The sequence below is a fragment of the Candoia aspera genome, chromosome 2 (assembly GCF_035149785.1).
Source record: "Candoia aspera isolate rCanAsp1 chromosome 2, rCanAsp1.hap2, whole genome shotgun sequence".
NCBI classification, from domain to species: domain Eukaryota; kingdom Metazoa; phylum Chordata; class Lepidosauria; order Squamata; family Boidae; genus Candoia; species Candoia aspera.
This window is the reverse complement of record NC_086154.1, coordinates 163,865,105-163,892,937: the sequence shown is the minus strand read 5'-3', so window position 1 is coordinate 163,892,937 and position 27,833 is coordinate 163,865,105. Positions and strand designations below refer to the sequence as shown.

Here is a 27,833-nt window from a genome sequence, read left to right as displayed (position 1 = left end):
AGTGTTTTATCTGTTCCTTTTTAAAGCATGAGAAAAAATATTTCTTCTTTCTAGAATGGGAATGTTGGTTATAATGAATTAAAACACGTACTTTACCATTCTGGAAAATTCTGTGACATAACTTCTGATTAAGACTGATTCCCTTATTTATTGGTGATTTTTGTATTTGTTTCAGGAGCTTTAACTAGCAGAATCTTGCAGGAAGCTGGGGAAAGATGCAACAGGCTACAGTAGTGCTTTAAAGTTTATGAACCCTTTTGAATTTTCAGTATTTCTGCATAAATGTGACCTAAAAAGTGATCTGTTCTCCACAGTCCTAAAAAAAAAAGAGAACCCGGTTAAACAAATGAGTCAAGAACATTATACTTGTTCATTGTTTATTGAGGAAAATGATGCAAACCTATCTGTGTGTGGCAAAAGTAGGTGAACCTTTGCTTTCAGTAATGGGCGTGCCCCCCTTGGGCAGCAGTAACTGCAACTCAGTATTTCCTATAACTGTTGGTCAGTCCTGCACATCGGCCTGGAGGAATTTTAGCCCATTCCTCCTTACAGAACAGCTGCAACTCAGGGATGTTGGTGGGCTTCCTCGCATGAACGGCCTGCTTCAGGTCCTTCTACAACATTTCTGTAGGATTAAGGTCAGGACTTTGACTTGTCCATTCCAAAACATTAACTTTCTTCTGCTTTAACCACTTTGGTCATATGACTTGTGTGTTTCAGATCGTTGCCTTGCTGCATGACCCACTTTCTCTTGCGCTTCACTTCACAGGCAGATATCCTGATGTTTTCCTGTAGAATTTGCTGATAACAATTCAGAATTCATAGTTCCATCAACGACGGCAAGCCATCCTGGTCCATAGGCAGCAAAGCAGCCCCAAACCATAATACTGCCACCACGTTTTACAGATGGGTTAAGGTTCTTATGCTGGAAGGCAGTGATTGCCTTTTGCCAAACATTAACGGTTTTCATTGAAGCCCAAAGTTCTATTTTTGTCTTATCCATCCACAGAACATTCTTCCAACAGCCTTCTGGCTTATCCAGGTGGTGTTTCACAAACTGCAGATGGGCAGCAATGTTCTTTTTGGAGAGCAGTGGCTTTCTCCTTGCAACCCTGCCATGCACACCACTGTTATTCAGTGTTCTCCTGATGGTGGACTCATGAACACTGACATTTGCCAATGCAGGAGAGGCCTTTCATTCCTTAGATGATACCTTGGGCTTGAGACCTCCTGGAGTATTACATGACTTGCTGTTGGTGTGATCTTGGTTAGTCGACCACTCCTGGGAAGGTTAACAATGGTGTTGAATTGCCTCCATTTGTACATGATCTGCCTAACAGTGGACTGATGAATCCAAACTCTTTGGAAATAGTTTTGTGACCTTTTCCAGACTGGTGAGCATCAACAACTGTTTTTCGAAGGTCCTCAGAAATCTTTGTTTGACCCCTACCAGACCTCCACATACCTGTGTTGTGAAGATCTCACTTTGATAGTGAATACCCAGAATTCTGTTCTTTAAATAAGGCAGGACCTCCCACATTTACACCTGATTATCATCCCATTGATTGAAATACCTGACTCTAATTTCCCCTTCAAATGAACTGATAATCCTAGAGGTTCACCTAGTGCCACACACAAATAGGTAGCTCTGGATCATTTTCCTCAATAAATCAACGAACAAGTATAATGTTTTTCACTCATTTGTTTAATTGGGTTCTCTTACCTAGTTTTAGGACTTGGGTGAACAGATCACGTTGTAGGTCATATTTATGCAGACATTTTGAAAATTTAAAAGGGTTCACACAGAGTTCTTTCCAGAATACTAAGGAGCCATCAGATCTGGGTCTTTCAGTCCATTTCTGGAATTCTAGCCATCTTAAGAAAAGCAACAAGGTTTGGAAAAAGTATTTTTCTGAGTACAACAGACACATTTTATCATCTATTACATACTTCTGAAGGTCCCTGAAGAGTCTGCAATCCAAGAAAGGAACATTATTTAGAATTTCCTATGACTTGAGTATCTATAGTATATATCCTATGTTTCTCTACTTTCATGCAAAGCTCAGAAGTATAATTTTCAGAATAGGTTAGCCTTCGAATTGTGTTGTATCAGTACATCTGAAAGCGTTCATAAAAGCAGTGGTGTCTTTGAGGTAATGGTTAATCACAGAGCTCTTGACTTTTGGGACAGTCAATTTTGTACAAGTTATTTCCTTCCTTTGCAATCTACCCAGGGTTTTATACACAAACCGAATATATTTTTAGGCAGTAACAGAAGCATGATCTATAGCAGGTATGAGAGGTGCAACACTCTCATGCTCTATACGTTCTTTATGCCTGTACCTGTAAGAGGAGGAAGAAAAGGAGGAGGAACTGAGAATGGAATCTGGGAAGGTTCTTCCCTGATTTCTGCTGACATAATATTGTGGGGAAAATAAGCACTTTTGCTCCTGTGGAAGGAAGAACTCCTTCTTTTGGAAACTGTTGAAATACAAGAATGTGCTTTGAAAAAGAAATATTCAAGTTGCCTGGATCCACTACAAAATAAGTAAGTTGGTGCTTTCACTTTTACCCATTAGCTTCTTGTTCCCTTCTGGGAAAAGGCTAATGAGTTATCCTAAGCTCGGCAGTAAAAACTCCTTTGGGCTGTAGCTGCGATGAAGTGCCACCACTGTATCCTCCCCACCAAATCTAAAACACTGAGAAAAGTAGCCTGGGCAGGAAAGGCACCCCTGAGATGCAGCCCAAATACATTCTCTTGGGCCCTATCTGCTGAAGGGAAATACTCCCCGATAGATCCAATACTAGGTAAGTTTGCACAAAGGCTAACCTGGAAGTAAATCCATCCCATCTTCTGCTCTGTCTACTTTCTGGAACAAAGTTTTATATTGTTTTGTGCTGTTTTGGATTTGTAAGACCACCAGTTGTTTGGGGAGCTCCTCCTCCTCATTTCAAAATTGGTTTGCCTTCCTGAACTGAAAGAGGGGCTTTTCCCCAGTACTAGCTGCCCTCCTTCCCTTGAGAAAAAGGAAAGGATACATATTTAGAGGTATATGGAACAACGTGTGTCAAAGGAGTGGGGGGGAGGGGCCAGTGGCACACAATTCAACCCTGCTCTCCTTAAGTGATGCCTCCCCACTCCTCACCTTTGTGAAGCACTGCATTGGCTGGTTTGTTTCCAGCCATAGATTCCTTGGATAGATGTTGGTGGCTCTCAGCTAGGCACTCCACTTCAGCAAAACGGGTATTAAGAGCCATAGAGGGGTGAGATGGGTCTTCTGACATGTTTAGATATGCAGCTCTCCGCAGTTGCTCTTCAATCACTAGGGCTTGTTCCAGTAGCTGTAAAAGGAGATTTTGACACTCAGTTTTCTGTATAGGATCTATGCATATTGCTTGTAATTCCTATATACTACATTCAATTTATAAAGTCTTGTACAACCTACGTGCAGTTGTTCTAAACAAATATTCAAAACCCTCTTAGCAAGATCTTAGCAAAATCTTAATTGCAAGGCCATGTGGAATAAATGCACAGCTAATTCTTTGTCCTGCTGTCCCAAAGTGACCCAGGTCAGGATCATAAACAAAGCCACTCCCATTTGTTAAAATAAAACTAAGTCAGTAATAAATACATGTGGTCGACCAGCTCTCTCTACTATTAATACATTGCAACTAAGGCTTCTTCTCTTGCTAACAAAATCAAAAAGTTGGAACAGATCCATTCCCATGACAACTGCAACTTGACAGAGTATTTTGAAGGACAGAAATTCTGAAGTTCTATGTATTGTGAGCTGAATTAATGTGCTATTAAGCTTTACAATATAGGCCACACCATTCTCGTAGCCAGGAACATTAAAAAAAAACTGTCTTAAAACTGCACGTAAAATGGGAAAAAATTGGCCTCAGTTTTTAGGAGTTATGACAACTTTAAGGGGCAAAAAGGATGCCTTAAATTAAGTCAGGAGGCATTCATTTTGCCTTTAAAGCTTACCCTTACCCGTCAAACAAAGAAAGAAAGGATGCTTTCACCTCATCCATCCTGTTCTTAATTTTTTAAAAATTGTAAAAAATCTAAAAAAGAAGAAAAAGTTGACTTGCTTTCAAAGAAAACCTAACCAGTTAGTTTGACATATTTATAAAGAGACTGTATCCCAAGAAGAAATGCTCACCTTAAACCTTCTGGCCAAGAATTTGTTCTTTATCTCTAGAAAGTTACCCCTATTCATTTCACCCTTGAAAGGTTCATTGAGGATGGCGTAACGGGGATCATTCTGGATATCTTGCCATCGAGCATAACCATGACTGTAATTGGAAAAGCTCAGAAAAAATATAACCTGGAAAATGCAGTGTACCAGCAGCAACGATAGTTTTATCTGAATTAGTGGCTAGTGAGATTGAGCCTCAACTCAGGCATTGTAGTAGGATACCAATTTTTTAATGAAACAAAATAACCTTCAAACATATGATCTCTGCAAAGACCTTTTTTTCAAAGATGCAAGTCAGGCACTGAACCTTGAAACAAGGCCCACAGCCTCATATCCACAGGCAAGACTTTCAGGCAAATCTCTTCCTTTGGTCACTCTTAATCTGCTTTCCTTATTACTTCATCTGCAAAGCCACTGCTGCAAAATTTGGTAGAGCAGAGCCTCCCTGCAAAAGGAGATCTATTTGATCCTAATGAGAATAGAATATGCTGGGCCACAGGGCAGAAAATAGCCCCAGTAGTTGGTGAGAACAGCAGCAATTGTAGTATGAAGTAAAGCAGGCATTCTGAAAATCCACCAGAAGCTATTAAGCAAAAGGCTTGTACATTTGTGTTACAAACAGAACGCATCTAAATATAAACGTACTGACTGCAGTGTGCAGAATCTATTCTTGTTAGAGAGATGAATGCAAATATCGGACTTGTTTTATATCATATCGTTTTGCCTTAGCTAAGTCAAATTCTCAATCAAATCTATCATAGCTTCTAGTGCAGGGTTCCTCAACCAGGGTTCTGTGGACCCCCAGGGTTCCACGAGAGGTCACTAGGGGTTCCCTGGGAGATCAGGGTTTATTTAAAAAATTATTTCAAATTCCGGCAACTTCATATTAAAGAGATAAGTTTCATTCTTTATTTTTAGTTTAAGAACACTGTTAGTGCATATCTACAGGCCTACCCACGAAACGCATATAATCATTTTGTAACATCTGGCCTATCTTTGAGCCTGAATGTGCAGGGGTTCCCCGAGGCCTGAAAAATATTTCAAGGGTTCCTCCAGGGTCAAAAAGTTGAGAAAGGCTATTCTAGAGGAAGGATACTTTATGATTCCTGCCAAGAGCCAGTAGTCATGGCGCCGGTGCCAGATCTCGTATGTTTTCTTGGTAACAGTAGCTGCTCGCTCTTCATTTTGCCACAAGGAATGCAACTCTGCGAGGAAGTAAAAAAATTAAAAAAGTGTTTCACAACTGAGTAGAAAAAAGCTCCCAGAAAACAGTTACTCTCTTTGCCAGTTAGTACCAGTGAAGCCTCCATCTGCAATGTTGAACATGAACCGTTGTTTCATGGCTTTCTTGTGCCGATCGTCAGCAGGATCTTTAAGTGTTTCCCCATTTTGCAGCATCACTATATCTTTCTTTTCATCTTCCTTCTTCTCTTCTGAAAAGAGAACAAATAATTAATCAGACCATAATCACCAGTGACTCCATCTTAATATTCCAAACATACCCTAGCCCAGCCTTTCTCAACCTTTTGACCCTGGAGGAACCCTTGGAATATTTTGTAGGCCTCAGGGAACCCCTGCACGTTCAGGCTCAAATATAAGCCAGAAGTTACAAAACTATTATATTCCTTTCTTGGGTATGCCTGTATGTATGCATCAACACTGTTCTTAAACTGAAAATAAAGAATAAAACATTTCTTTAATATGAAGTTGCCCAAATTTGAAATAATTTTTTAAATAAATCGTGATCTCCTGGGGAACCCCTAGTAACCTCTCTTGGAACCCTAGGCTTCCATGGAACCCTGGTTGAGAAACCCTGCCTTAGTCTCTGCCTAGAAAACCCATTTTATTGGGTGGATTAAATATACAACAAATAGCACTCTTACCTTTCTCATCTAGATTAATAGTGGGAGGTTCCGCAGGTGGCTCTGCAGGCATCTTCTCTTCCACTTTCTCTGTATCTGCTGTAGAGGAAAACATTTGTATAATGGGGTGTCTTATATATTGCTCACAAGACTGTTCAGCCTCAATCCAGGTTAATCTTGTTAGCCAAGAACACCCACACTCTGCAGTTTCATTCATCTCAAGAGTATGACACATATCTAGGAACTACAGCCATACCTTTACTTTCTGTTTCCATTGGCTCCTCTTTCACTTCAAGGTCATCTGGTTTCTTCTCTTCAGCTTCTGCAGTATTTACAGGAGATTTAACCTCTTGTGAGTGGGTCTCTGCTGAAGGGGGGGCCTGCTATATAGGTGTAGAGTAAGAAAAATATTTAGTCAGTAACAGTGCAAGAAAGTAAAACCAGTCCCCATTAACAAATTTCACAGCATGTCTAGGTAACAGCAGAAAGTTCTCTTCCTAATATTTTAAATTATTAATTGCATACAATAAAGAACACCTGTGTATTTTGCTATTCTAATCGGGTTCTGCAAAGCTTTGGATTCAAAGCCAGAAAATTGCTTCAGAGCACGCAGGGACACTTGCAGAAGTTCTCTTCTTAAATTAAACAAGCCTTTTCCCACATCATGTTGCAGCTGCAAAGGACAGCTGTGCAATCCTAGGTAAAGATGCAGTTTTTCGTCTTCAAAGATGGAGAGATTATGACCAAACTGGGCAACATAACATTAGGAGGAACTTGATTTCTAATGATATTAAATAAACCCTGGCAGACATTCACCTCAACTGGAACTTCATTTTCAGCAGAAGCAGCAACTGCAGGACTGGTCTCCTTCTCAGGTTCTGTGGGCTCCACTTGATCCTTGGTAGTGGTTCCATCTTCTACCTTCACTCCCTCCTCTATGATCAGCACAAGCAAAGCAGCTTTTCAGAAGTTTTTTCTCTCATAAGAGACCAATGTTTCTCCATGCCTGACCTCTATAATCACCCAACCTGTGAAATAACTTTATTCTGATACAAATATTCCATCTGGATGTTCTCTTGTGCCTTTGAGGGCAGCTTAGCACTTGAAGAAACCCTCCTAATATAAGAGTGTTTTATCTACGTCCACCCCAAGCTCTCTACCACAGTTTTGGCAGGAGGAGCAGAAATTGAAGGCTGGACTGCTCTTTCATAAAGGCATTAACTCAAGGCTCTCACCCAGAGGAGGAACAGGCGCAGGAGTATTAGGCTGAGTATCCCCTGGTGTAGAAGGAGTTGGGGTTTTGGGGGAAGGTGAACTTGGCTGCAAAAGCTTTTTGTTCTCCTCTATCTCTGCAAGTTCTGGCATACTCCAGCGTCCATTCACGTGTTCAAATTCTTGTACCTTAGGTGGAAAAAATAAGAGAATGTATTTTCAAAACCAAAACAAACGAATAATATCACTATCTAAGGTTCTGAACCCCAATGAGCAAGTAGAAGCAAAAAGACCCACCAATCAGTGTATCATGTATATATGAAGGATTATAAGCTCTCTTAAAAGATTTTCTTTTATCTTTTATTTTAGACAGATGGAAAATGCATTCTACAGCTCACCTTCTTGCGTATGAGAGACATGACCCCTATTCGTGTAAGAACATGTTGTCGGGACAAACCCTCACGTGGGACCCCATCAGCAAATGTTTCTGCACCATCTGCTCCTGGTTCACACAAGTGACGCATGAAGAGAGAGACATAGGCCCTGCCAAATGCAAAGGGGAGAAACCTTTATATAATAGTAACAACCACTCCGTAACAGCACCACTATTACATCAGAATTATTCCCCAGGAACAGCCAAAGAAATTAATATGCAAGTGCTTGAGCAGCAGGCTCCACTATTCTACCTACATCAGCTTGGCTCCTACGTACACTCATCAGGCACTACTTGTCGAATTCTACTATTACTCTTCCCTATCACCATGGGAGTACAATTGGCTGGCTTCGCTGCATTTCCTTGCTTCTGAGCTTTTGAAAGAGATTTCTCCATTCTTGCACAAACTCACTTGAACTCCTTTTCCGACTTGCCACGGAGATCCCGGACCAGCCACTGGGTGGTGAAGGCATCCTGAGGTGGCATCCCATAGCGCATGATGGCATTAAGGAAGGCCTTCCGCTGCCGAGCATTAAAGCCCAATACCTGAAACAGGAAGAAATATATGTAACTTTATTGATTAGTCAATTGACCATACCAAAAATTGGGCATCAGCCACAATAAAATATAGTAACGTAAGACAGATAAAATGCAATAAGGTAAGGTAAAATATACTAAGGTATAAGATATGATAAAAAACAGTAGGGTGAAATAGAGATCAAAGAGTAAGATTAAAGAAAGTGTAAGATAATGCAAAGGCTTATAATAAGATGAGTAATAAGATACAAAAACAGTTATGTGTTTAGGTGAACTCATCACCGTTACATGCCACCCCAATGTGTTCTATAAAATGTGTTCTCAGTTGGACAGCCCTAACTATAAACTTCACAGTTCTATTGACCACATACGTGTTTGTGCCCTGGAGGAAGTAACATAGTCTTTTGTTACGGTCCCAGTATGTGGTTCTGTCAATTAATGTCTGGAGGCACTGAGCCCTTGCTGGGGCATATACTTGGCAGTTCAATAGGACATGTGCAATGTCTTCTACTTCGGGTGCTCCACAAACACATGTCCTCTCCAGGTAAGGCACTTGGTGGAATCGTCCGTATTTGACCATAGAATCTAGCTGCTCAAATCTTGCCCTAGTAAGAGCTATCCTATGGTATTGAGTCAGACCCATTGTCAGGTATTTTTCTATTTGAAAAGACTTTTTATTCTTGGCCGAAACAGGAAGTAGATTCAGGAAAGAAAAGATTTAGATGCAATGGTAACACATTGGCATGTTCAAGCATCCCATGCAGGATTGTATTACTATTATTATTCTCAGCAGATTTTAGTGCCATCCTTTTTTATAAAATTCTCATAGTTACATACATTACCTCTATGTTTCCTCCCACACGGGCAAGGAGTGGGGGTAATGGCTTGTCTTTGTCATTCCTTAGGCCTTTACGACTAGGTCGCCGTGCAGCTGACAAAACAAAAGGGCAGTTCAGTAACTGCACCGTTTAAGACATGGGACTAGAGTGTGATACATCTACACAGAGAATGGAAAGCATACGAAGAATTTATGCCCTATTTAATGCTTTAATTCAATTTATACTCTGCTTTTCTTCCAAGGATGGGAGCATACAGCATATTCCCCTGCCCCTCCTTTTTATCTTCACCCTCAGATATTTTAGGCCAAAGTATAGCAAATGACCCAATGAGCTTCAGGACTGAGAAACCTGATATCCCCATTCCTAACCACCCCAAACATCTACGTTAAAGCAGCTGCTGGGATTTTAGCCATTCTACTATTTTCTCAAATTCCAAGAACGAAGTGCATGAAGCTGCGTCAGAATTTACCTTCCGACCTCTCATCAAAATCTTCATCACCTTCCTCAGAGGCCACAGAATAATCGGACTGATTATCTGATTGGTCATCCTGCCAGTCTGGGGAAAATAAAAAGGCCACGTAAATTCCCTGGAAAGGACTACCCCCAAACTCAAATATTCACTCTCACTTGTTTATCACACACCTCTATCTTCCTGTGAGCCATCATTGTAGTTGACCTGCTTGCGAATGCGCTTGCCCTTGCCTAGATTCCTAGCCAAGTCTTCCTGCTGTTGCTCATAATGATGGCGAAGCAGTTTTTCCCAATAGTCTGGATCCACTGACTCTTCTTGCTTGATAATCTCGCGTTCAACCTCTTCTTCCTCCTACCACAACATCAGAAGGTAATGATAGCTCAATATTATTCATGTTTATAAGAGAAGCATGTCTCACTGTTTTCACTGTTTCCTAGGAAGGAGGTTTTTAACTGCCAACTTAAGGTGGACCTTTTCTCAAGAAGCGCTTTGAAAAATAAAAATCAGGCAACTATCAATTCACACTTACCCCCATTTCTTCTTCACGCACCACATACTGGGCTACTTTGAAGGAACTCAGGTACTCATTCATGCCCTGAAGTTCTGCATCCTCTGTCTCATCCTGGTTCCTATCCAGAAGTCGTTCAATTGCCTTATCATCATAATGGATGACACTGCTGTCTTCACCTTCCTTATTATCCCCTGGAAGAGGAACCATTCAATAGATGAAAAAATGTAATAGCAATGAAGAGGAAGTAAATCACTCACTTTGTGTTACACTTCACAGATTCTTACCACCCTCAGTAGCTTCATCTTTGAAAAGCTCTTCAGTACCAAATTTAAGGATGTCATCTAGTTCTTGTTTGGACATAGAACCAGTCTTGGAGCCCAATCCTGGTCTTACTACGAGATGTGTTAGCATCATTTTCTTCTTGGCCACTTGTGTGATTCGCTCTTCTACAGAGGCTCGTGTGACAAAGCGATAAATCATCACCTTCTTGTTTTGCCCAATTCGATGAGCACGACTAAAGGCCTGACAGGAAAAAAGGGAGATTAAAAAAAAGCTTTGAGAAATTCATTAAATCAGCTTGTGTTCCCACAAACCATGTTTTCATCCATTTCATCCAGCATTCTCCCTAAATGCATTGTTTTCCGAGATTCAATCTTGGAAATTTTTGTCTTACTATTCAAATTCACCTGGATGTCATTGTGTGGATTCCAGTCAGAGTCATAGATTATTACTGTGTCTGCAGTAGCAAGGTTAATACCAAGGCCTCCAGCTCTGGTGGAAAGTAAAAAACAAAACTGTGGGGCGCCAGGAGCTAGAGAGAGGAGATGAGAGATCATCAGTTATCAAGAGTTTGGAACATCCATTTCACCTTCAGAGTTTGTCTAACCAATCCCAGACTATCTTTAGAGACATTAGCTGGTGGAGGGGAGGAAGATGCAAGGGAAAGAGTTCCAGCTCCTGCTAAGGTAAGTAAACTCGCTGGGCATGCCACCATATTCATACCATTGAAGCGATCAATAGCTTCCTGACGCATATTTCCTGTAATCCCACCATCAATTCTCTCGTATTTGTACCCTTCATGTTCCAGAAAGTCTTCCAGTAGATCCAACATTTTAGTCATCTAAAAAGTACAAAGAAGTAAACTGAATCAGTACAAAACATATCACTAACCTTTAACAAAGTGAACAGCTTCTGTGACACATAACTACTCCTAATCAGAGGAAGATACTGTTCCTTTCAGTTACCTGGGAGAATATCAGTACTCTGTGGCCCCCTTCCTTGAGATTTTTTAACATCTTCTGAAGCAGAAGTAGCTTCCCAGAAGCTCGGATTAGGGCACTACCATCATACATCCCATTAGGCATCTTTGGTGCTTCCTGTGTGTGTGTGTGTGTGTGAGAGAGAGAGAGAGAGAGAGAGATAAGAAGCTGTTCTTCAAGTTTCTTGGTTTTGGTCAGGTTTATTATAAATATCCTACAGCTGATCTCAGTATGTATTATTTCAATGCCATTTCTTTATTGCTTATCTCACTCCAGTAATGCTTATTACTTGTGGTCCTCGCTACTTCTGCAGCTGCCATATTCATGTACTCTTACCTGCAGAAAGACCCTCAATTGCTGTATCCAAGAGCAAGCATAGCAAGGAGGTCTATGTGGTTGCTGAGAGTCAATACTGACTTGACTGAATATAATCAATCAATCAATTTAAAAATGTGGAATTTTAAGCCAATTCACACAAGTACTGTAAAATCTTAACAGTTCATTTGGAGAGAAAGGGGTTTATGTTAAATCCAAATCAATGTAACTGACAAACTTTGGGCCAGTTATTAAATGAGGCCTATTAAATTGAAATCTGAGGTGTTCGTCAAGCAGCTTTTCTCCAGCGCTTGAAAGAAACAACTGGTAACGGTACCTGCAATCAAGCACCTCAGTATCCAAACCACCAACAAAAAAGAATGGAAGGGCATGTGGGTTTTCAGTCAAGCTTCTGAAGGAGCCAGAACCTACCATGGCAGCCACAGGGAAGAGATACGGATGGTTGCAGCACTTCTTCAAATCCATAACAACATTGAGCAGAGAAACTTGGTTGCCGCCACCCCGTGCATTCAGTGCCTCAAAATTTCTCGTTAGGATATATTTGTAGTACTTCCTGCAAAAATGGTAACGTTCACATTGTTGGCTGTTTCTTTTCACATGTCTCGCCTTACAAATTAAGCACCTACATTAGGAGTACCTTTTAAAATAAATTTTCCTCTACCTCCCACCCTCCACCCCTTAACTGTAGTAAGAGGAAATAGATTGGCAACAGGAAACAGGGCGATCAATCAATCAATTTATTGCAGTCATTAACCAGTACAAGGAAATTGGTATCCAAATATCCAAAACTAAATTGACAATATCAGGATAATCAGGAAAAGTACATACAAAAAATTTTGTCTAAAAGACAATATTAAATCAAAACATGCTAAGAGGCTTGCTCAGGCTACACATAACAAGAAAAAAAAGATTAAAATTAGCAATCCAGGTAATACAAAGCTTGAAATAGTAATATAAAATGCAAATACAACACACACATACACGCATGCATATTTGTAAATAAAACAGTAACATTATCCAAAAGGGATTTAAGAATTATAAACTTCTCTTACAGACCCCTGTCAGACCTGGGAAGAATACAGAATAATAGCTGACATGGCATAAAAGAAGTTAAAAAGGAGTCCTTTCTGGCTATCCATGCTCAGGGAGGTTCAATTGCTCTTAATTATTCTTTGCCTGATTTTGCATGCTGCCACACAAAACCTGGCAACCTTGTGTACTATTTCAGGGTTGATGTCAGAAAGTAGAAATTGCTTATACTGTTGATTATTGTATCCTGTTTTGCTGGTCAGGAGCAGGGTAATTAAGGTGTTTTGAAGTTCTGTATAAAACTGGCAACACAGAAGAACATGTTTGATAGTTTCTACTTGTCCTGAGTCATAAGGACATATTCGTAATGAGTATGGTGTCTTTTTGAATCTTCCAGCCAGAAGTGCTGAACGGAGAGCATTCTCTGATTTGGGATGTTAAGCTGGGTGAGATACATAGCTGGTGCCAGAGTGTATCTCTGGCTATCTGCCATGGGAAGCTGAGTGGTATTTACCAGCATCCGTTTGATGGTCTATGTTGAACAGATGTTGCTTAAGTGTGGCCCTTTCTTGCTCATAACCCAGTTATTAAGTGGGACAAAAATAAAAAAAAAAGAGTAATTCTAAATCAGCATCTTAAGACAAACAAGGTAGGAAAGATACTTAACCTTTACAATTTCAGAAAAAGAAAAAAAAAAGAGAGAGAAGCCAATTATCCTTTGACACTCACTTTTGCATAGGACTTAGTTCCACTCTCACAATGAGTTCTGTCTTTGAAGGCATGTTCTTGAATACATCAGCTTTCAGACGCCTCAGCATGTGCGGTCCTAACATATCATGAAGCTTTTTGATCTGATCCTCCTTGGCAATGTCTGCAAATTCTTCCAGGAAGCCTTCCAAATTACTATGAATGAATTCAAATAGAAACGTGGAAATTCAGAGAAATGTGGAAGTAAGAAGACACCCAGGAACTTCAAGCTAAGAGGACAATGTGCTTGAGGATGCACTGTAGGACTTACTGAAATCTTTCTGGTGTCAAGAAGTTGAGGAGGTGGAACAGTTCCTCCAGATTGTTCTGAAGTGGGGTTCCTGTGAGCAGCAGTTTGTGCTGAAGAGAATAGCCATTCAAGACCCGGAAAAACTGAAGGGTGCATAAAGAAGGAAGAGGGCTATTAAGCACCATTTGATTCACTATGACACATTTTCAAATATGCATAACTGTGATCCAGAAGATAAAAACCATTTAGGTACTTCAAGAAACTCTTCAGCAAATGTATAAAGCTGCAACAATTAAATAACATTTTAAGGAATTAATTCCAACTTGAGTCACACAAAACTGTCCCTAACTTGATAGAAAATTACATGCCACTAAAAAAAAATAGGACTCCAAAGAATTTGCTTTTTAAAACATTGATAAATATTGTTATTTGTATAAATATTTCTCCTGTAAAGTATTAATAATAGTGCATAAAACTAAGCAGAATTGGAAGAATATACTGATCCATTATGAACAGTAAACTTAGCTTCCTACATCTAAAATTGGCACGTATGTGCAGCTACACAGCACAAGAAGACTGCAGGTGACAAATGTCTCCCGAAAAGCTTGTTTAAATGACAGTTTAGGAGAAAAATGAGAAAATGCCCATTCTAAGAAAGTTCTTGTAATTTTAGGTATAAAGCATAAGAATCACATGAGACACAGGTATGAAGCAATCGATCCCTACCTTGGACTGATTATTCTTTAGTCTGTGTGCTTCATCCACTACAAGGCAAGCCCAGTCAATAGAGCCCAGAATAGCCATATCAATAGTGATCAACTCATAAGAAGTAAGCAATACATGGAATTTCACAGATGCCTCTTTCTGTAAAGAGCAGAAAAAATTGATTGGTTTTAAAAAATAGAGAAACTATGTGCAGATTCACAAAATACCAATTTTTCAGTATTCAACATCAGTGGAAATCTTAAGTTGCTAGGGAACTTGAAGTATTCTTAGGTAAAACCTTAGTTAAATTAGCTGTCAAAATACCTTCATCCTGGAAGCCTTTTTCCCCCCACGTATAGCATTGTCTTCAAAGGAAAATTCATTTTCACGGATGATGGCCCGGCTGTCTTTGTCCCCAACATAAGTCACGACGTACATATCGGGGGCCCACATTTCAAATTCTCTCTCCCAGTTGATGATGGTGGACAACGGAGCACTCACCAAGAATGGTCCTTTGGAATGGCCCTATAGTCAGATAAACTCTTGATAAAAAGGTAACAGGAAACAAATTTTTAGAATGTTGTATATGAATTGTGCAAGGAATGCTGCAATCTTACCTCTTTGTAAAGAGAGTACAGAAACACTGCTGTCTGCACAGTTTTCCCTAGACCCATTTCGTCAGCCAGGATAGTATCTGTGCCTTGAGCCCAAGAAAAACGCAGCCAGTTCAAGCCTTCCAGTTGATAAGGATGCAGGGTCCCTCCAGTTACATCTAAGTAATCTGGTTGCCTATCATATTTCACTGTAGGCTGTAGAGATGTTGGAGGGAAAATGAAAGTATGTTTAATGTCCCAGCTCAAGCTCAGTAAAACGAGCTTGCTTTTTGAAATTTACCGCCATAAACAGCTTCAGAACTTGAGTCAGTCTTAATAGTATTCAATACCCTATTATTTTTAAAATCCTATTTATTTTTAAATAGGAACTGTGTGGTACAAAAGAAGCACCTTTAACTGAACAGGATTCCACGTATTCATCGTAATCCAGTTAGACATGCACGATTAACCTATCAGTTTTGAAAAGCCTTAAGTATAGATCCCACATGTGTACTGTTCCATGTGCAATACACTCATATCTTCAGGTAAAGCACTGTGTCTCTATATGTGAGTGACTAATCAAATGGTGGTTTGCTGTGCTGTTAGAATGCAAGTACAGGTTAATTGGCAACTTCCTTAAATGAAAGACAGTGAGAAAGCTAAGAGAAGGGGGGGAGGAGAGGAATATTATTGGACTGTTTATTATTGGACCACCTCCAAAATCAACTTAAAAAGGGGAAAGACTTAGCTTTACTATAATTTTGCATGCTTCCAAGTTTCAAATATCAACAGATGACTCTTTTCAGTAGAAGCACCTATTGTGACAGAAGATCTACTGAGGGGTTTTTTTTAATGTTTTCTCATGTTTTTTTTAGGTCTTGGCACTGAAAATGTAATGAAACATTTCCATTTTTCAATGCCAAACATTTATGAAAAGGTGGTAATAACTTATTTAAAAACTATTGCATATCCTTCTTAATCTAATGGATTAATGGAAAGTTTTAATAGTACTTAATTCTGCCTACTTGTAGAGTAGGTACAAGTTTCAAATTTATTAAGAACAACATAAGAAAATGGGGAAATTGGAAAAAATACTGATGGTCTGATAATCATTTTGCTTCTGATGAAATGAAATTGTATCAAGCGGTAGAAGAATATCAAGCCACGTTTAGCAATATCTCAGGCAGAATTATTGCAGTATAACATAGATATTAGCAAAAATTCTCCAATTACAAGGTAACCTTACAAAGTGAATGGAAGAATTCTAGAGTCCCGTAGGGGCCTCCAGGTAATTCATCCTTGTCAATCCATAGTTATCACCTATTACGCTCATCCATGAATTTACTAATACTGTAAGATTCTATGCTCGATTACAGAACACACAATACAGTTACATAGCCTGATGCCTATCCTATGACCTAAGTGGATACTCATAGAACTGCTGAAGTTAACAGAAATTATTTCAACTTTGGATCTTTGTAAACAGTTTTGGCAAACAGAATAGTCATTCTGTAATAAAGCAAAGAGCTGTTTTAATGAAGTATCTCTTTAAAGAAAACCTATTTATTATTAGGGCTCTGCTTCATGTTCAAAGACATAAAAGTACTTCAGAACAATATCCACAGCATCTGTCTGCAACTCCTTAAACCCAAGCAAAGCCATTTCCCAATATCATACTGCAGTTGTGGATGATAGTCAAATAACCTTGGGAAAGATGTAGCTACATGGGTGCTGACAGGTGCTATGTTAGACACCCTAATGCATTATCGCTATATCTACCCAGAGATATTCTGCTTTGCTTATCTTAACACACTTCTGATAGCACTAAATTGCCACATAAAACAGAAAAACTATAAAAAGAATCTCATGGTCAAAACTTGTAACAGAAATTTGTTTCTCACTTCTGCTAAAAAAAAAAACTCACTAAAGATATTATCTCCCAAATTGAATATGGATACTGTATGACCACTAGGCTGCACCAACTCATTAACTTACATCCACTGTGGGTGTTTCTGGTGGTCTCTCTAATTTTCGTAATTTCACTTTCTTTATTTTTTTCCCTGGTCTTCCTTCTTCACCTCTCATCAATTCCCTGTTCAGGAAGAAACCCACACAGGTTGAACTATAGCAAGTAGATGGAAAATAAAAGTAGCAGAGTTTTCTAATTCATTCACAAAGTAGGCTAAAGAAATTCCAAATAATCAAAGTTTCCTTAATGGTATCAACCCAATAGGAACAGTAAACCAGATTTTTCCCTTATAAATTTGCCGTTCAATTAAGTTTATATTCTCACCTGTGGTTCCAGTATGCTTGTTTGTAGATATCATAATCCTGTACCTCTGCCTCCTCATTTTCCCAAGAAGCTTGGTCATATGGTAGATCTCTCCATTTAATAAGATAATGAACATTCCCCTTCTTATCCACACTGGAAGAAAAGCAGAGGTCGATCATCATAATCTTCTAAATAAACCTAGTCCCCAGAAGCAGAACACTAAGCTCAATCTTTTTTTCCCCCCTTCCTGGAAATTCACCAATTACTGAATGGAAAAAGAGTAGGATCCCATATGCATATTCTTAAGATAGGAATACAATTTGACAGTTGTGCAAAGGCAGATTGATTTCCCACTAAAGAACCAAGATCTTAGCAGTAATGGCTGCCAAATAAACATCCAACCTATTTTCATCCTTTGCTACCCTTCAGAAGCTATCTGAATAATTGAATCTTAGTTTTGTTTTCCAGACATAGTCCATTGTTTTCCTTACCTATGATTGAGAATTCGATGGATCATCATCCATTCTGGTTTAATCCCATATCGGTAAAACCGTTCCTCCATCTCTGCAAACTTGGGATCCTTGTTCTTGCGTTTGCGACTCTTCTCTTCTTCTCCCCCAAAGTCTCCTGAAGGTGGCTCGTCCATATCATTTTTACGTTGGTAATTGCGAAACATTACTTGGCAATGCAGTTCCAGCTGGGATACAAGCAGATTACACATCATTTGAACTTGGCTAGCCAGTTTCCTTGCTCTGATCAGCTAAAAAGACTGCTTTTACTTACCTGCAGCTCAGAAACCCAGGAACAGTGCCAATAGGACATCCCCTGCCACTTGACAAAGAACTGTCTCTCAGGTCTTCCCTCCAGAGGCTTAGGAGGAGGTGTATTTGGATCTGCATCAGCAGGCCGTGGCACTGGAGTTGGTAAGGGAGGCTGTCCCCACTTCCATGTCAAGATTTTCTGCACTTTGCCTTTTAGAGGTGGGCACTAAAGAAGGTGAGCAAAGGCATTAGAAATTGCTTGCTCTGGGTCCTCCAGCATTTGCTAAAGCTTCCCAATACTTTACTATATCAGTGTCAGAAGGGCAAGATCCACACTTCTGTATTCTACCCCAAAAAGCTTTAAACTCTGTAGTGTAAATTCATATTCCTTTTCAGGATTAATAATCAAAAATAGAATACAATGACAACCACAGAATTATACTTTAAACATATATTAGGCATCTCCAATAATCGGAACAGTAGGACAACAACTTTCTAATACGTGGGTATAGTAGACTGGCTTACAGATCCTTTTAACCAGTCTCAAGATGGACACTTCTTCATAATAACTTGTCTTGCACAGAGTAGAAGCAGCATTCCAGTATTTGGACCATTAGAAGTCGGCAAGTGGCGAGAAATCATGATTGCTTATAACTAGCGAACCATTTTAGGTAACAGAGAACAAGTAGTTCATGTGTACAAGCAAAAAATGTTTGAGAGTACATGTGAACGTGTTTTATGACACTGTGTTAAGTGCCAATATGTATTCTGCTCTGATACTGTATGGTCCAGATATTTCTATAAACAACCAAATTCATTAGGATTTCTTGATTTGATAAAACCGCATCAGCAAATGTACTAAGATTTCCTGCTAACATCTGAAAAATCTGGCCCCAATGTCTAGTTACTTTTACTATGGCTCCCTCCATTCCATGATCTAACAGTTCTTATGCAGGATAGAACAGTATTCCCTACTTAATTATCAATCTGCTCAACAAGACATCCATGGCTCTTTTTTTATATATATAAAATACAGAATGTCTACAGCAAATTATCCAAAACCAGTCATATATTTCTCTTTAGGAGTAAAAGATCAATAATGCATCTTTTTACTTCATAAATACACTATTTCCATAACAATTACCTCTACACTACATTTTACGCTAGCTAAAGATAATTGTAAGAACTCACAGTACAGCGTGGGCAAAGCCACTCTCCATTGGGGATTTCTGGCAACGGGGGATTCAAACAGTGTATGTGATAAGAAGAAGGGCAGGCATCACAGCAGAGCAGCTCTCCACCATCTTTGCAGACACGACAGAATTCCATGTGGTGATCATCTTCTTCCTCTGCATCCCCCACAACATCCTCCATGGTTTCCTCACCCTCAGAGTTATCTTCTTTGGCCTCCCACTGGATACCTTCTTTTTCCTAAAGGAGAGGCAAGCTGTTAGCTCCAGGCACTGTTAGCTCCAGGCACTGTAAGCATTCAGCCTAACACTTCCTTCCCAGTCTTCTACAACCCAAACTCACACAATGGGGGCAGCTCCACTTGCCCTCTGGTGCTTTCTCCATATCTGGATCCAGACAAACCATGTGATAGGCACGAGGGCAAGTATCACACAGGATGATCTCTCCCCCCTGCTGGCACACCTCGCAGTAGTCCTGATGATCTGTCTCATAGCCGTCCACCGTTGCAGTTGAATCTTCTTCTCCTAATGGAGCCAAATAGTGGTCAAGGCATTAAAAAGATACGCAAGCAGTGAGGTCCTTTAAGCAAAAGAAAGGTATTCCAGCCTTATGCCATATAGAATTAGCTAGATAAAAGATTTTCAATTGAAAATTCAGATAACTAAAAGGTGCAGAAATGGCAGTTTGAATCCCACCAGTGAATTCTAAGGGCTGGAACAACAAAATAGATACTCTATACACTAAGAGGACCCAACTGACAATTAAGAGTTTCTTTGTGTTGTATTCTCAATAGGACTTCATTCCAGAATCTTTCATTTTGATTCTTTCTCTAGACTGACAGTACCAAGTTCTCTTTTATGATTTGAGGCAAGTTCTAGCCTTAAATACACAGACCCATCCTATTCTTGAATCCTGTACTCCATGGAGCTTTAATGAGAGTTGTACCTTTCTTTTTCCTCTTTCCTGCTTTTAATTTTTTACGGCTGCGGCTGCTGCGACTGGTAGAGCCATCGGACACAGAGTAGCTATTGATACTTGCATCATCGAAGTCTGATTCAACATCCAAATCATCCTCCTCACTCTGAAGAAGAACAAACAGATTAGAGAGGTAGACATAATAACAACTACCTCTACCCAATATAACTCTCATGAATCCTGAAGGAAACTACTGCCTGCAGTAGTAGACTCTACTGTCTACACCCGAGTACCGGAAAGAAAGGGTAAAAAACTCACAGATGATCTTTTACGCTTGGAGCCAAATCCTCCGAGCTTGATTTTCAAAGGTGCCACCTTCTTGGTTTTGGGTTTTTTGATGTCAGGGACACGAGGACTAGCCTTGGGTTTTTTCCGGGCATTAGGGCCTAGAAGATATCACCACCCAATTAAATAGCACCTAGAACTCAACTATACTCAGTGTTCTAAAAATGGTATGTAAGAAAATAAAGGTTGCCAGACACATTGTAAAAAAAGTTTTGAAACATGTCCCAAACAACAACTGACCAAATGGTAAAACAGAAAGAAAGAAAGAAAGAAAGAAAGAAAGAAAGAGAAAGAGAGAGAGAGAGAGAGAGAGAGAGAGAGAGAGAGAGAGAGGGAGGGAGGGAGGGAGGGAGGGAGGGAGAAACCACTATAGCTACACCTTCCCCTCACCTTTGCCTTCTTTGGTCTTGGCCTTTCGAAGTGGCACTTCAACCGGGGGCTGAGGAAGAACTGCATCCACGTTAGCCACCATGCTCTCCACCACAGCCACAGCAGCCGCAGCAGCCGCTGCCACTGATGCTCCAGAACTCCCTTTGAAGGGGTTATTGGTGCTGAACTCTCTCCATTTGGCCCCCAGAACCATCATCATTTTTGAGACAGCAATTTTAGGATTCTTTGCAGCAATAAGCGGTCTATGGGAAGGAAAAGAGAAAAGAGAGGACTGGTAGGTCGCTCTGGACTGAATGGGACTTAAGCTCTATTCAACTTCAATAATGGCATCATTTCCACTAAACAAGACAGACAATTTTCTGTGTACTGGCCTAAGTTCTCCCCAAAATATTATGAGGCCCTAACACAGTCAAAACAGGAAAAACGTAACTTTTTTAGCACTGTTTTCTTTTTCCCTTCCATTGGCAATATTCAAACCAATTCCTAGGGTCCTCAATTTAACTATAATATTAAATCCTCAAGCATAAGGTACTGCAATAATGTATGGAAAATATAACAGTACATAAATTTTCAGTATTGCTTATTACAGCTCAACAGTATTATTAACTCAGTTTGCAGATGAGGTACTGAGGCACGGATAGAGTGGCCAGCCTTTTCTCTCTAGCAGTTTAATAACTATTTAGATTTCCAGTTCACAGTTCATGCTCTGTTAAAACTACTTAGTTATGCATAATTTAATGCAGTATTACTGAGACACAAGGGACAAAACAGACCCATACCTGACAAACTGACTGAAAGCCTTGTAATTAGTTAGAGTGCGATAATCTTCTTCTGTGAAAACGTGATCAATATCTTCCATGCCCCAGTCTTCTAAAAGCTGGGCAGAGGATTTAGGTTCCTGATTAAAAAAACAATATAGAAGGTAGAGTTATCAGAGATATTTAGTCTCACCAAGAAAACCCTTTTCAGTCCTGAGAAAGCTTTTACCAAAGAAGCACAACGTGTGCGATTTAGAAAACCAACCAAAGGAAGAATACAAGACAGACACCAACTCTGCAGTTCAGGAAGTAGAACAATATTCTTTTAATTTTAACTGTTGTTAGTCCAACACCAGTATAACCCCAAACTAAACTAGGCTAAACAAGTAATTTTAGCAGAATGTTTCAGATTCACCTTGGAATCATCATCTTCATCTTCTTCATCTTCCTCCTCTTTGCGCTTGGTTTTGTTCTTCTTCTCCTTCTTAGGCCCAAGTTTTTTCTTTTTCTTTTTACCAGGAGTATAGTCACTTCCCTCACTGTCTGAGCGTAACAGCACCTCCTCTTCCTCCTCCACAAATTCATTTCCCTCACCAGAGCTATCTCCAAGCTGGAATGGAGGCAGGCAGAAGAATTAAGATGAAGTGAGCACCAAACCCTTGTTCTTTCACAAAGAACACCAGACCTTCTACCATCAACAAATAGTCCTATCTGTTCAGAAAAAAAGCTTTTCTCTCTTCAACTCTTACCATCATCACACATGCAAGGAGGACTTATTCTATTTTCTTACCTCTTTTTTCTGACGCTTACTGAGTTTAGGTATCTTAGGTTCTTTCAGCTTCTTGGGCTTTTTCTTTTTCTTGATTTTTGGCATTTCTGCCTCGGATAACAGTTCTTCCTCTGGCTCTTCTTCAGGCTCTGAGAGAAGTTATAAAACCAGCAAGAGATAACTCATTTTCTATAACTCAGATGTTACATCATACTCTTCTCCTAGATTACATCCCACCTGTACTTACTTGAAGCTGCCTCATCATTCTTTTAAACCATAATGTAGGAAGCAACTTCTCTAATTTTTAAACTTTGATCTTTTCTAAACTCCTTCCAGTTTGAGTTTCTCTACACCATCTAATACTAGTAATATATTCCATAAATGAAAGTTTCATATGCAGCATTTTGCTGCAGCATTCAAAGAACTGTAGACAAAAGTATTAGTTCAACATAGGCACTGAAGTTTAACAAAAAATAGGACAGATGCAATTACCTGTTAAAAATCACACATGTGAAGCTTTCATTAAAATAAATCAGAAGCAATTTCTATACTCATTTTTTCTAATCCAAAGTGGTATAATGGAACATGATACTATCTTCCCTATAAATCTGTTTCCAAATCTTGAATCAAAAATTATTAAAGGAAGACTCTTCAGTTCAGGGCAGGGCTTCTCAACCAGGTTCTGTGGAACCCTAGGGTTTCATGAAAGGCCACTAGAGGTTCCCTGGGAGATCACAATTTATTTAAAAAATTATTTCAAATTCAGGCATCTTCGCATTAAAGAGTTAAGTTTAATTCTTTATTTTTAGTTTAAGAACGCTGTCAGTGCATATATGAGCCAGTTTGGTGTAGTAGTTAAGGCACTGGGCTAGAAAGAGAGAGACCATGAGTTCTAGTTCTGCCTTAGGCACAAAGCCAGCTGGATGACCTTGGGCCAGTCACTCTCTCTCAGCCCTAGGAAGGAGACGATGGCAAACCACTTCCAAAAAACCTTGCCAAGAAAACTGCAGGGACTTGTCCAGGCAATCTCTGAGAATTGGACATGATTGAACAGATTAAAAAAAATGCATATATACAGGCCAACACATTAAACAAATATAGTAGTTTTATAACTTCTGGCCTTTATTTGAGCCTGAATGTACAGGGGTTCCCCGAGGCCTGAAAAAATATTTCAAGGGTTCCTCCAGGGTCAACAAGTTGAGAAAGGCTGCTCCAGGGAATTAACCCCACTGAAGTCTTATCTAAGAGAAGAAAAATCTCACTTTCTTCAAAATGGAATTATGTATTTATTCTTCAATTGTCCTATAACTAAGAATTGCTCACACACACATATCACTCTTTAAAAAGCTGGCTTCAAAACCACTGCGATAAAGTCAGTTGGCTTTCTGCATCTATCTTCTATTTTGTTTTATATGGAACAACACTATTTCTTTAGTACCACAACGGCATAGTAAATAGCAACAGTCCTTAATAGCCAAGGGGGAAAAAAAATCATATGAAGCAGCTACTGAATTATAATCCTTCTTGCCTCTATTCACTCCTAAACCTTTACCCTCACAGCAAACTTGATAGAAAACTGCCTGAACGGCCCCATCCTACCTAGCACTTACTGTTCAAATATCCAAGTTCAGCAAGTGCCACAAAAGAAGAAACAGAACCTCCATTTCAACCATCAGGTGTTTACTCAGATACCGGTACTTTTCCAGTTCAGTTACATCTTCTCTATGCAAATGCAAGCTGCAACTCATTTCTTCTTCCTACCCCTCTCTTTCACACACGTACAAATTTAACACATCATTCCAAAAGACCATTAATCCCATCTGTTCCTCCAATCCCCCACTCCCCAAAGCCCAGAAGGGCACAGCCAGTAACTAGCTTCCTTTGTGACAGGATCCACAGTAACCCAGCCATTCTTCTTCCCCTCCCCCTTCACCAGCCACCCCCGCCCATTACACGCAGCTAGAGTCACTAGTTCTCCCTCCAAGGAAAATGGCCTCCTAACCACAGGCACCGGGCAGAAGGAGGGAAGCCACAGGTCACAGCAGTTGCTGCAACCGAAGGACAAGCAGCAGCAGAGGGAAACTGTTCTGGGTGGAGTCCCGTATTCCCAAACCAGAAAATACATCTTGTGCCAGAAATATTTTTTCTTACATCTCTTCCTCCCAATCCTTCTTACTATAAACATTTCTTAACTCAAACTAAGCCCAAGTCCTCTGGACCCAACTGTTCTTTCACCCCTTTTTCCTAGGCAATCTAACATCTACCAAGAGTAATCTAAACACAGCTCTCTTCCTTTTCAGCGGATTAACACAAAATGACATTAAATATACTCTTTTATTTTCCATATCCTTCTTGAATGTTGGGAGAGAGAAAAGGAGAGCTGATCCTCTTAGGGTAAAAAGATGAGGTAATATCCAATTGGTCCAACTACCATAGGCACTTCAAAAGCAATGACTCCATCACTCAAGAAAAAAAAAAGCATGATACCTTGGAAAATAGCCCATCTCAAAAAACAATTCTGAAAATGACTGAAGTGTGACCAAAACACATTGCTCATACCTTTCACTGCATTGTGCTGGCCATGTTCAATCCAAGGAACAGGACTAAGGTGAGCAGTTGTAAAGTAAACTATACCAGGTGTGGCTGGGAACAAAAGTGGGTCATACAATTACCCAAAGCATCGATCACTTTGGATACAGAAATACTGAACTTCCAAGTGGGCAACAGAAAGAAAGCCAGGCACTGCTCCCTTAGATTCATTCTTCAAGGTTGCCTGAAATGTTTGTTTTGACAGGAATCATTATCCATACCTTCCATTCTCCTCTCCCTTAATACACATGCAAGGTTCCCTCCTTCCCTCTACACACCAACAAATGAAATGAACCGTGCATGTTTTAGAAAAGGGATGCAGTAAGGTGCATGAGATGCTTTCTATAATACACATGTGGACTAATAAACAGAACTTTCTCATGAAAATTTTCCCGTCCATCCATCAATTTTAAAAAATGACAAACTACTAATTCAGAATATCTGACAGAGATCTACAATGTGTTCTTCCTAAACATAGCAGGAGACAACTTCTGCAGGAAGCAATAGATACAGAAGCAAGGAAGACATACAAAATATTAGCAGTAGCTGTAACCAGAGTTTCATCTATAATCCAAGTAGGAGTTTGGTGTTATTTTTATACTTCAGGCAAAACTTTAAATTTTTACGTTCTACGTTTTGTTTAATCGTTGATACTACACAGTGTTGTTATCAGAAAGTATCAAAGATCAGATGAAGGGTGGCTTATTACTTCCATGTCAGCCCCATAATAAACCTGGATTAATGCTGTTTCAGGTCCCAAATAAAAAGGGTGAATTTGTCGCCACTTCTGGTTCAAATAGGCAATAGACAATATTGTTTTATTCCTTGCCTTTAAAAAAAAAAAGACGACCACAGCATGCCTGTCTGTGTACCTTGATGTTGATGAATACTGTTGTTCAACAGGATCTCCATCTCCTCCTCGTCACTGCCAGCAGAGCAGGGCGATGGGGATCCTATGCCTGACGCCATGTCCTCTGATTAAGAGGACAGTTCTGGGATTCAAGCAGCTTGTGCTATCTTGGCACTTTCGCATTAATAATGGCAGTAACGTGCTATATGAAGAGAGAACAGCAAGCAATAAGACTTAAGTCATAGCATCTTTATAATAAGTTATCAGATAGCCCAAATGGTCTGCCTCTGTAGATATCAAGAAAAAGGCAGCAGTAGGGAGGGACAAAAAAGAAGCCGACAACTTGGCCCAAGCACCTATCTAAAATGGTCCTGAGGGCAATGCTAAATTAATTCAAGGCAATTATTCCATTCTAAGTAGATTGACAGGAACTTCGACTTTGGGTTTTCCAGTTCACTTCTGATGGAGCCTGTGGGCAGGAAGGCAGATGTCTCGAATAACCTAGCCATACTTTCTAAAAGATAAAACTGTCTGAGGGCTTCCTTCTTGCTAGCTTAAAAAAAGGGAAGACTCCAAAGACCTGCATTTTAATGGTGACCAGTAGGTCCTGTTGCAAGGGAAACATACTAAGAGATCGTTTTAAAGAAAATAGCAAACAAAAGGCACAGTCAGCTCAAAGGAAAACAGGCAAACTTGCTTCCCCCTGGGAAATGGGGGTGGGCACGAAGGCAGAAATCAAGCAGGGTAAGGGGGGGGCGGACGGAGGGAGGGAGGGAGGCGGGGACGGGAATCAAGGCCGGGTCTGGGAGATGGGGAGGAAAGGCCGCTTTCCCTGCTCGGGACGCGGAAGAAGAAGGACGGCCGGGGAGCAGCGGCGCTCCGAAGCGCCCTCCGGACACGTGCCCGGCCGGGGGTCGCGCGGCAGACCGCGCGGGCCCCCCACCCCCAGGCTGCGAGGGGGGCTCGCGGGGGGGGCGGGCAGCCGAGGCGGGGCACCCCGCCTCTCTCTGGCGCGCCGGGCGGCGATCTCCCGGGGGAAGCGCAGCAGCCGAGCCTCCGGGGCCAGCCGCTCGCCCCCCGTCCCTCCGGCGGCGGCTCGTCCCCCGTCCCTCCGGCGGGCGCCCGCACCCCCTCCCGGCCTCGCCTTCCATCCCGCCCTCACCCGACTCCGGGCGCCCCGGCTTCTTATTTCTCGACGCCGCTGAAGGGAAAATGGCTCCGGCTCCAGCGCCGCCTCTTAAAGGGGAAAAAAAAAGCCCCAGCCAAGCTCCTCCCCTTCTCCCCCCACGCACTCCCGCCTCCATCCCATAATATGCCCTCGGTGACTTGGAGACGGGTCCCACCTCCGTCACCTCAGTAACCCCCCTCAACTGAGGCATCCCATAATACTTCTCTGCCCACCAAAGTACCCGCTCGCAGCCCGGCTCTGCATCCCATAATAACCACTCCCCTCCCCCTCTCCAAAACATCCCATAATAGTCCCTGCGGGGGACCGTCCAGTAATACACGCTCCCCCCATGCGGAAACATCCCATAATACTCGCCCTTACTCATACACACCACAATAGTCACCCTTCCCCCCACCGAGGCATCCCATAATAGTCACATTCTCTGCTTTCTCCCCCCTCCTCCTCCCACAGGCACCGTCTCACTGCCCTGAACATCCCGTAATAGTCACCACTACCTACCCTCATCCCCTTGCCTGGCTCTTCCAACCAACCCACAGTAATCTCTCCCCACTCACTCCTTCCCTGGCACATCCCATAATAAGTGCACGCTGGCTGCCAAGTCTGGCATCCCAGAACAAGCCCTCCTCCCTTTTGCATCCAGCCCTGCCTCACTGAAATATTCCTGGAGCCCCCATGGCATCCCATAATAGGCACACCCAGGACATCCCATAATATGAACCATTTTCACCTCTCTCCTCCCCCTTAGCCAGGCATCCCATAATAGTCTCCGTCCAGTGAGACATCCCATAATACTATCAGCAACTCTTAGCCACAG

At 40.9% G+C, this 27,833-nt stretch overlaps 2 protein-coding genes and 1 non-coding gene across 4 annotated transcripts in view; all 3 read right to left on the bottom strand.

Moving 5' to 3' along the window:
- CHD4 (chromodomain helicase DNA binding protein 4) overlaps positions 1-27,080 on the bottom strand; it is a 30,069-nt gene extending 2,989 nt beyond the window's left edge. Inside the window, exons 1-39 of one of the 2 annotated variants that reach the window (XR_010067296.1) lie at positions 26,993-27,080; positions 25,853-26,032; positions 22,413-22,540; positions 22,038-22,232; positions 21,644-21,762; positions 20,865-21,106; positions 20,448-20,575; positions 20,160-20,295; positions 19,557-19,738; positions 19,215-19,454; positions 18,046-18,249; positions 17,754-17,959; positions 17,284-17,415; positions 16,986-17,082; positions 15,015-15,206; positions 14,722-14,922; positions 14,419-14,556; positions 13,714-13,835; positions 13,425-13,598; positions 12,078-12,219; positions 11,316-11,447; positions 11,074-11,191; positions 10,758-10,882; positions 10,356-10,593; positions 10,090-10,262; positions 9,731-9,911; positions 9,558-9,644; positions 9,092-9,180; positions 8,125-8,258; positions 7,678-7,822; positions 7,303-7,468; positions 6,884-7,002; positions 6,324-6,450; positions 6,089-6,166; positions 5,501-5,638; positions 5,302-5,410; positions 4,170-4,302; positions 3,147-3,342; positions 2,831-3,017 (exon numbers count right to left, since the gene is read on the bottom strand). Coding sequence is in view for 1 of the 2 variants with exons in the window: in XM_063294691.1 (XP_063150761.1) it covers positions 3,147-3,342; positions 4,170-4,302; positions 5,302-5,410; positions 5,501-5,638; positions 6,089-6,166; positions 6,324-6,450; positions 6,884-7,002; positions 7,303-7,468; positions 7,678-7,822; positions 8,125-8,258; positions 9,092-9,180; positions 9,558-9,644; positions 9,731-9,911; positions 10,090-10,262; positions 10,356-10,593; positions 10,758-10,882; positions 11,074-11,191; positions 11,316-11,447; positions 12,078-12,219; positions 13,425-13,598; positions 13,714-13,835; positions 14,419-14,556; positions 14,722-14,922; positions 15,015-15,206; positions 16,986-17,082; positions 17,284-17,415; positions 17,754-17,959; positions 18,046-18,249; positions 19,215-19,454; positions 19,557-19,738; positions 20,160-20,295; positions 20,448-20,575; positions 20,865-21,106; positions 21,644-21,762; positions 22,038-22,232; positions 22,413-22,540; positions 25,853-25,949 (5,563 nt within the window). In the remaining variant the exon portion in view is untranslated. The remainder of the gene's footprint in view (positions 1-2,830; positions 3,018-3,146; positions 3,343-4,169; positions 4,303-5,301; positions 5,411-5,500; positions 5,639-6,088; positions 6,167-6,323; positions 6,451-6,883; positions 7,003-7,302; positions 7,469-7,677; positions 7,823-8,124; positions 8,259-9,091; positions 9,181-9,557; positions 9,645-9,730; positions 9,912-10,089; positions 10,263-10,355; positions 10,594-10,757; positions 10,883-11,073; positions 11,192-11,315; positions 11,448-12,077; positions 12,220-13,424; positions 13,599-13,713; positions 13,836-14,418; positions 14,557-14,721; positions 14,923-15,014; positions 15,207-16,985; positions 17,083-17,283; positions 17,416-17,753; positions 17,960-18,045; positions 18,250-19,214; positions 19,455-19,556; positions 19,739-20,159; positions 20,296-20,447; positions 20,576-20,864; positions 21,107-21,643; positions 21,763-22,037; positions 22,233-22,412; positions 22,541-25,852; positions 26,033-26,992) is intronic. The other variant, XM_063294691.1, reaches the window with a different exon arrangement.
- Positions 1-27,833, bottom strand: part of NOP2 (NOP2 nucleolar protein) — a 102,473-nt gene that overhangs the window by 27,792 nt on the left and 46,848 nt on the right. The window lies entirely within an intron of this gene.
- On the bottom strand, positions 7,135-7,268 carry LOC134492613 (small Cajal body-specific RNA 11). The gene has a single exon (XR_010067489.1). It is a non-coding gene; the product is annotated as a small Cajal body-specific RNA 11 (non-coding RNA).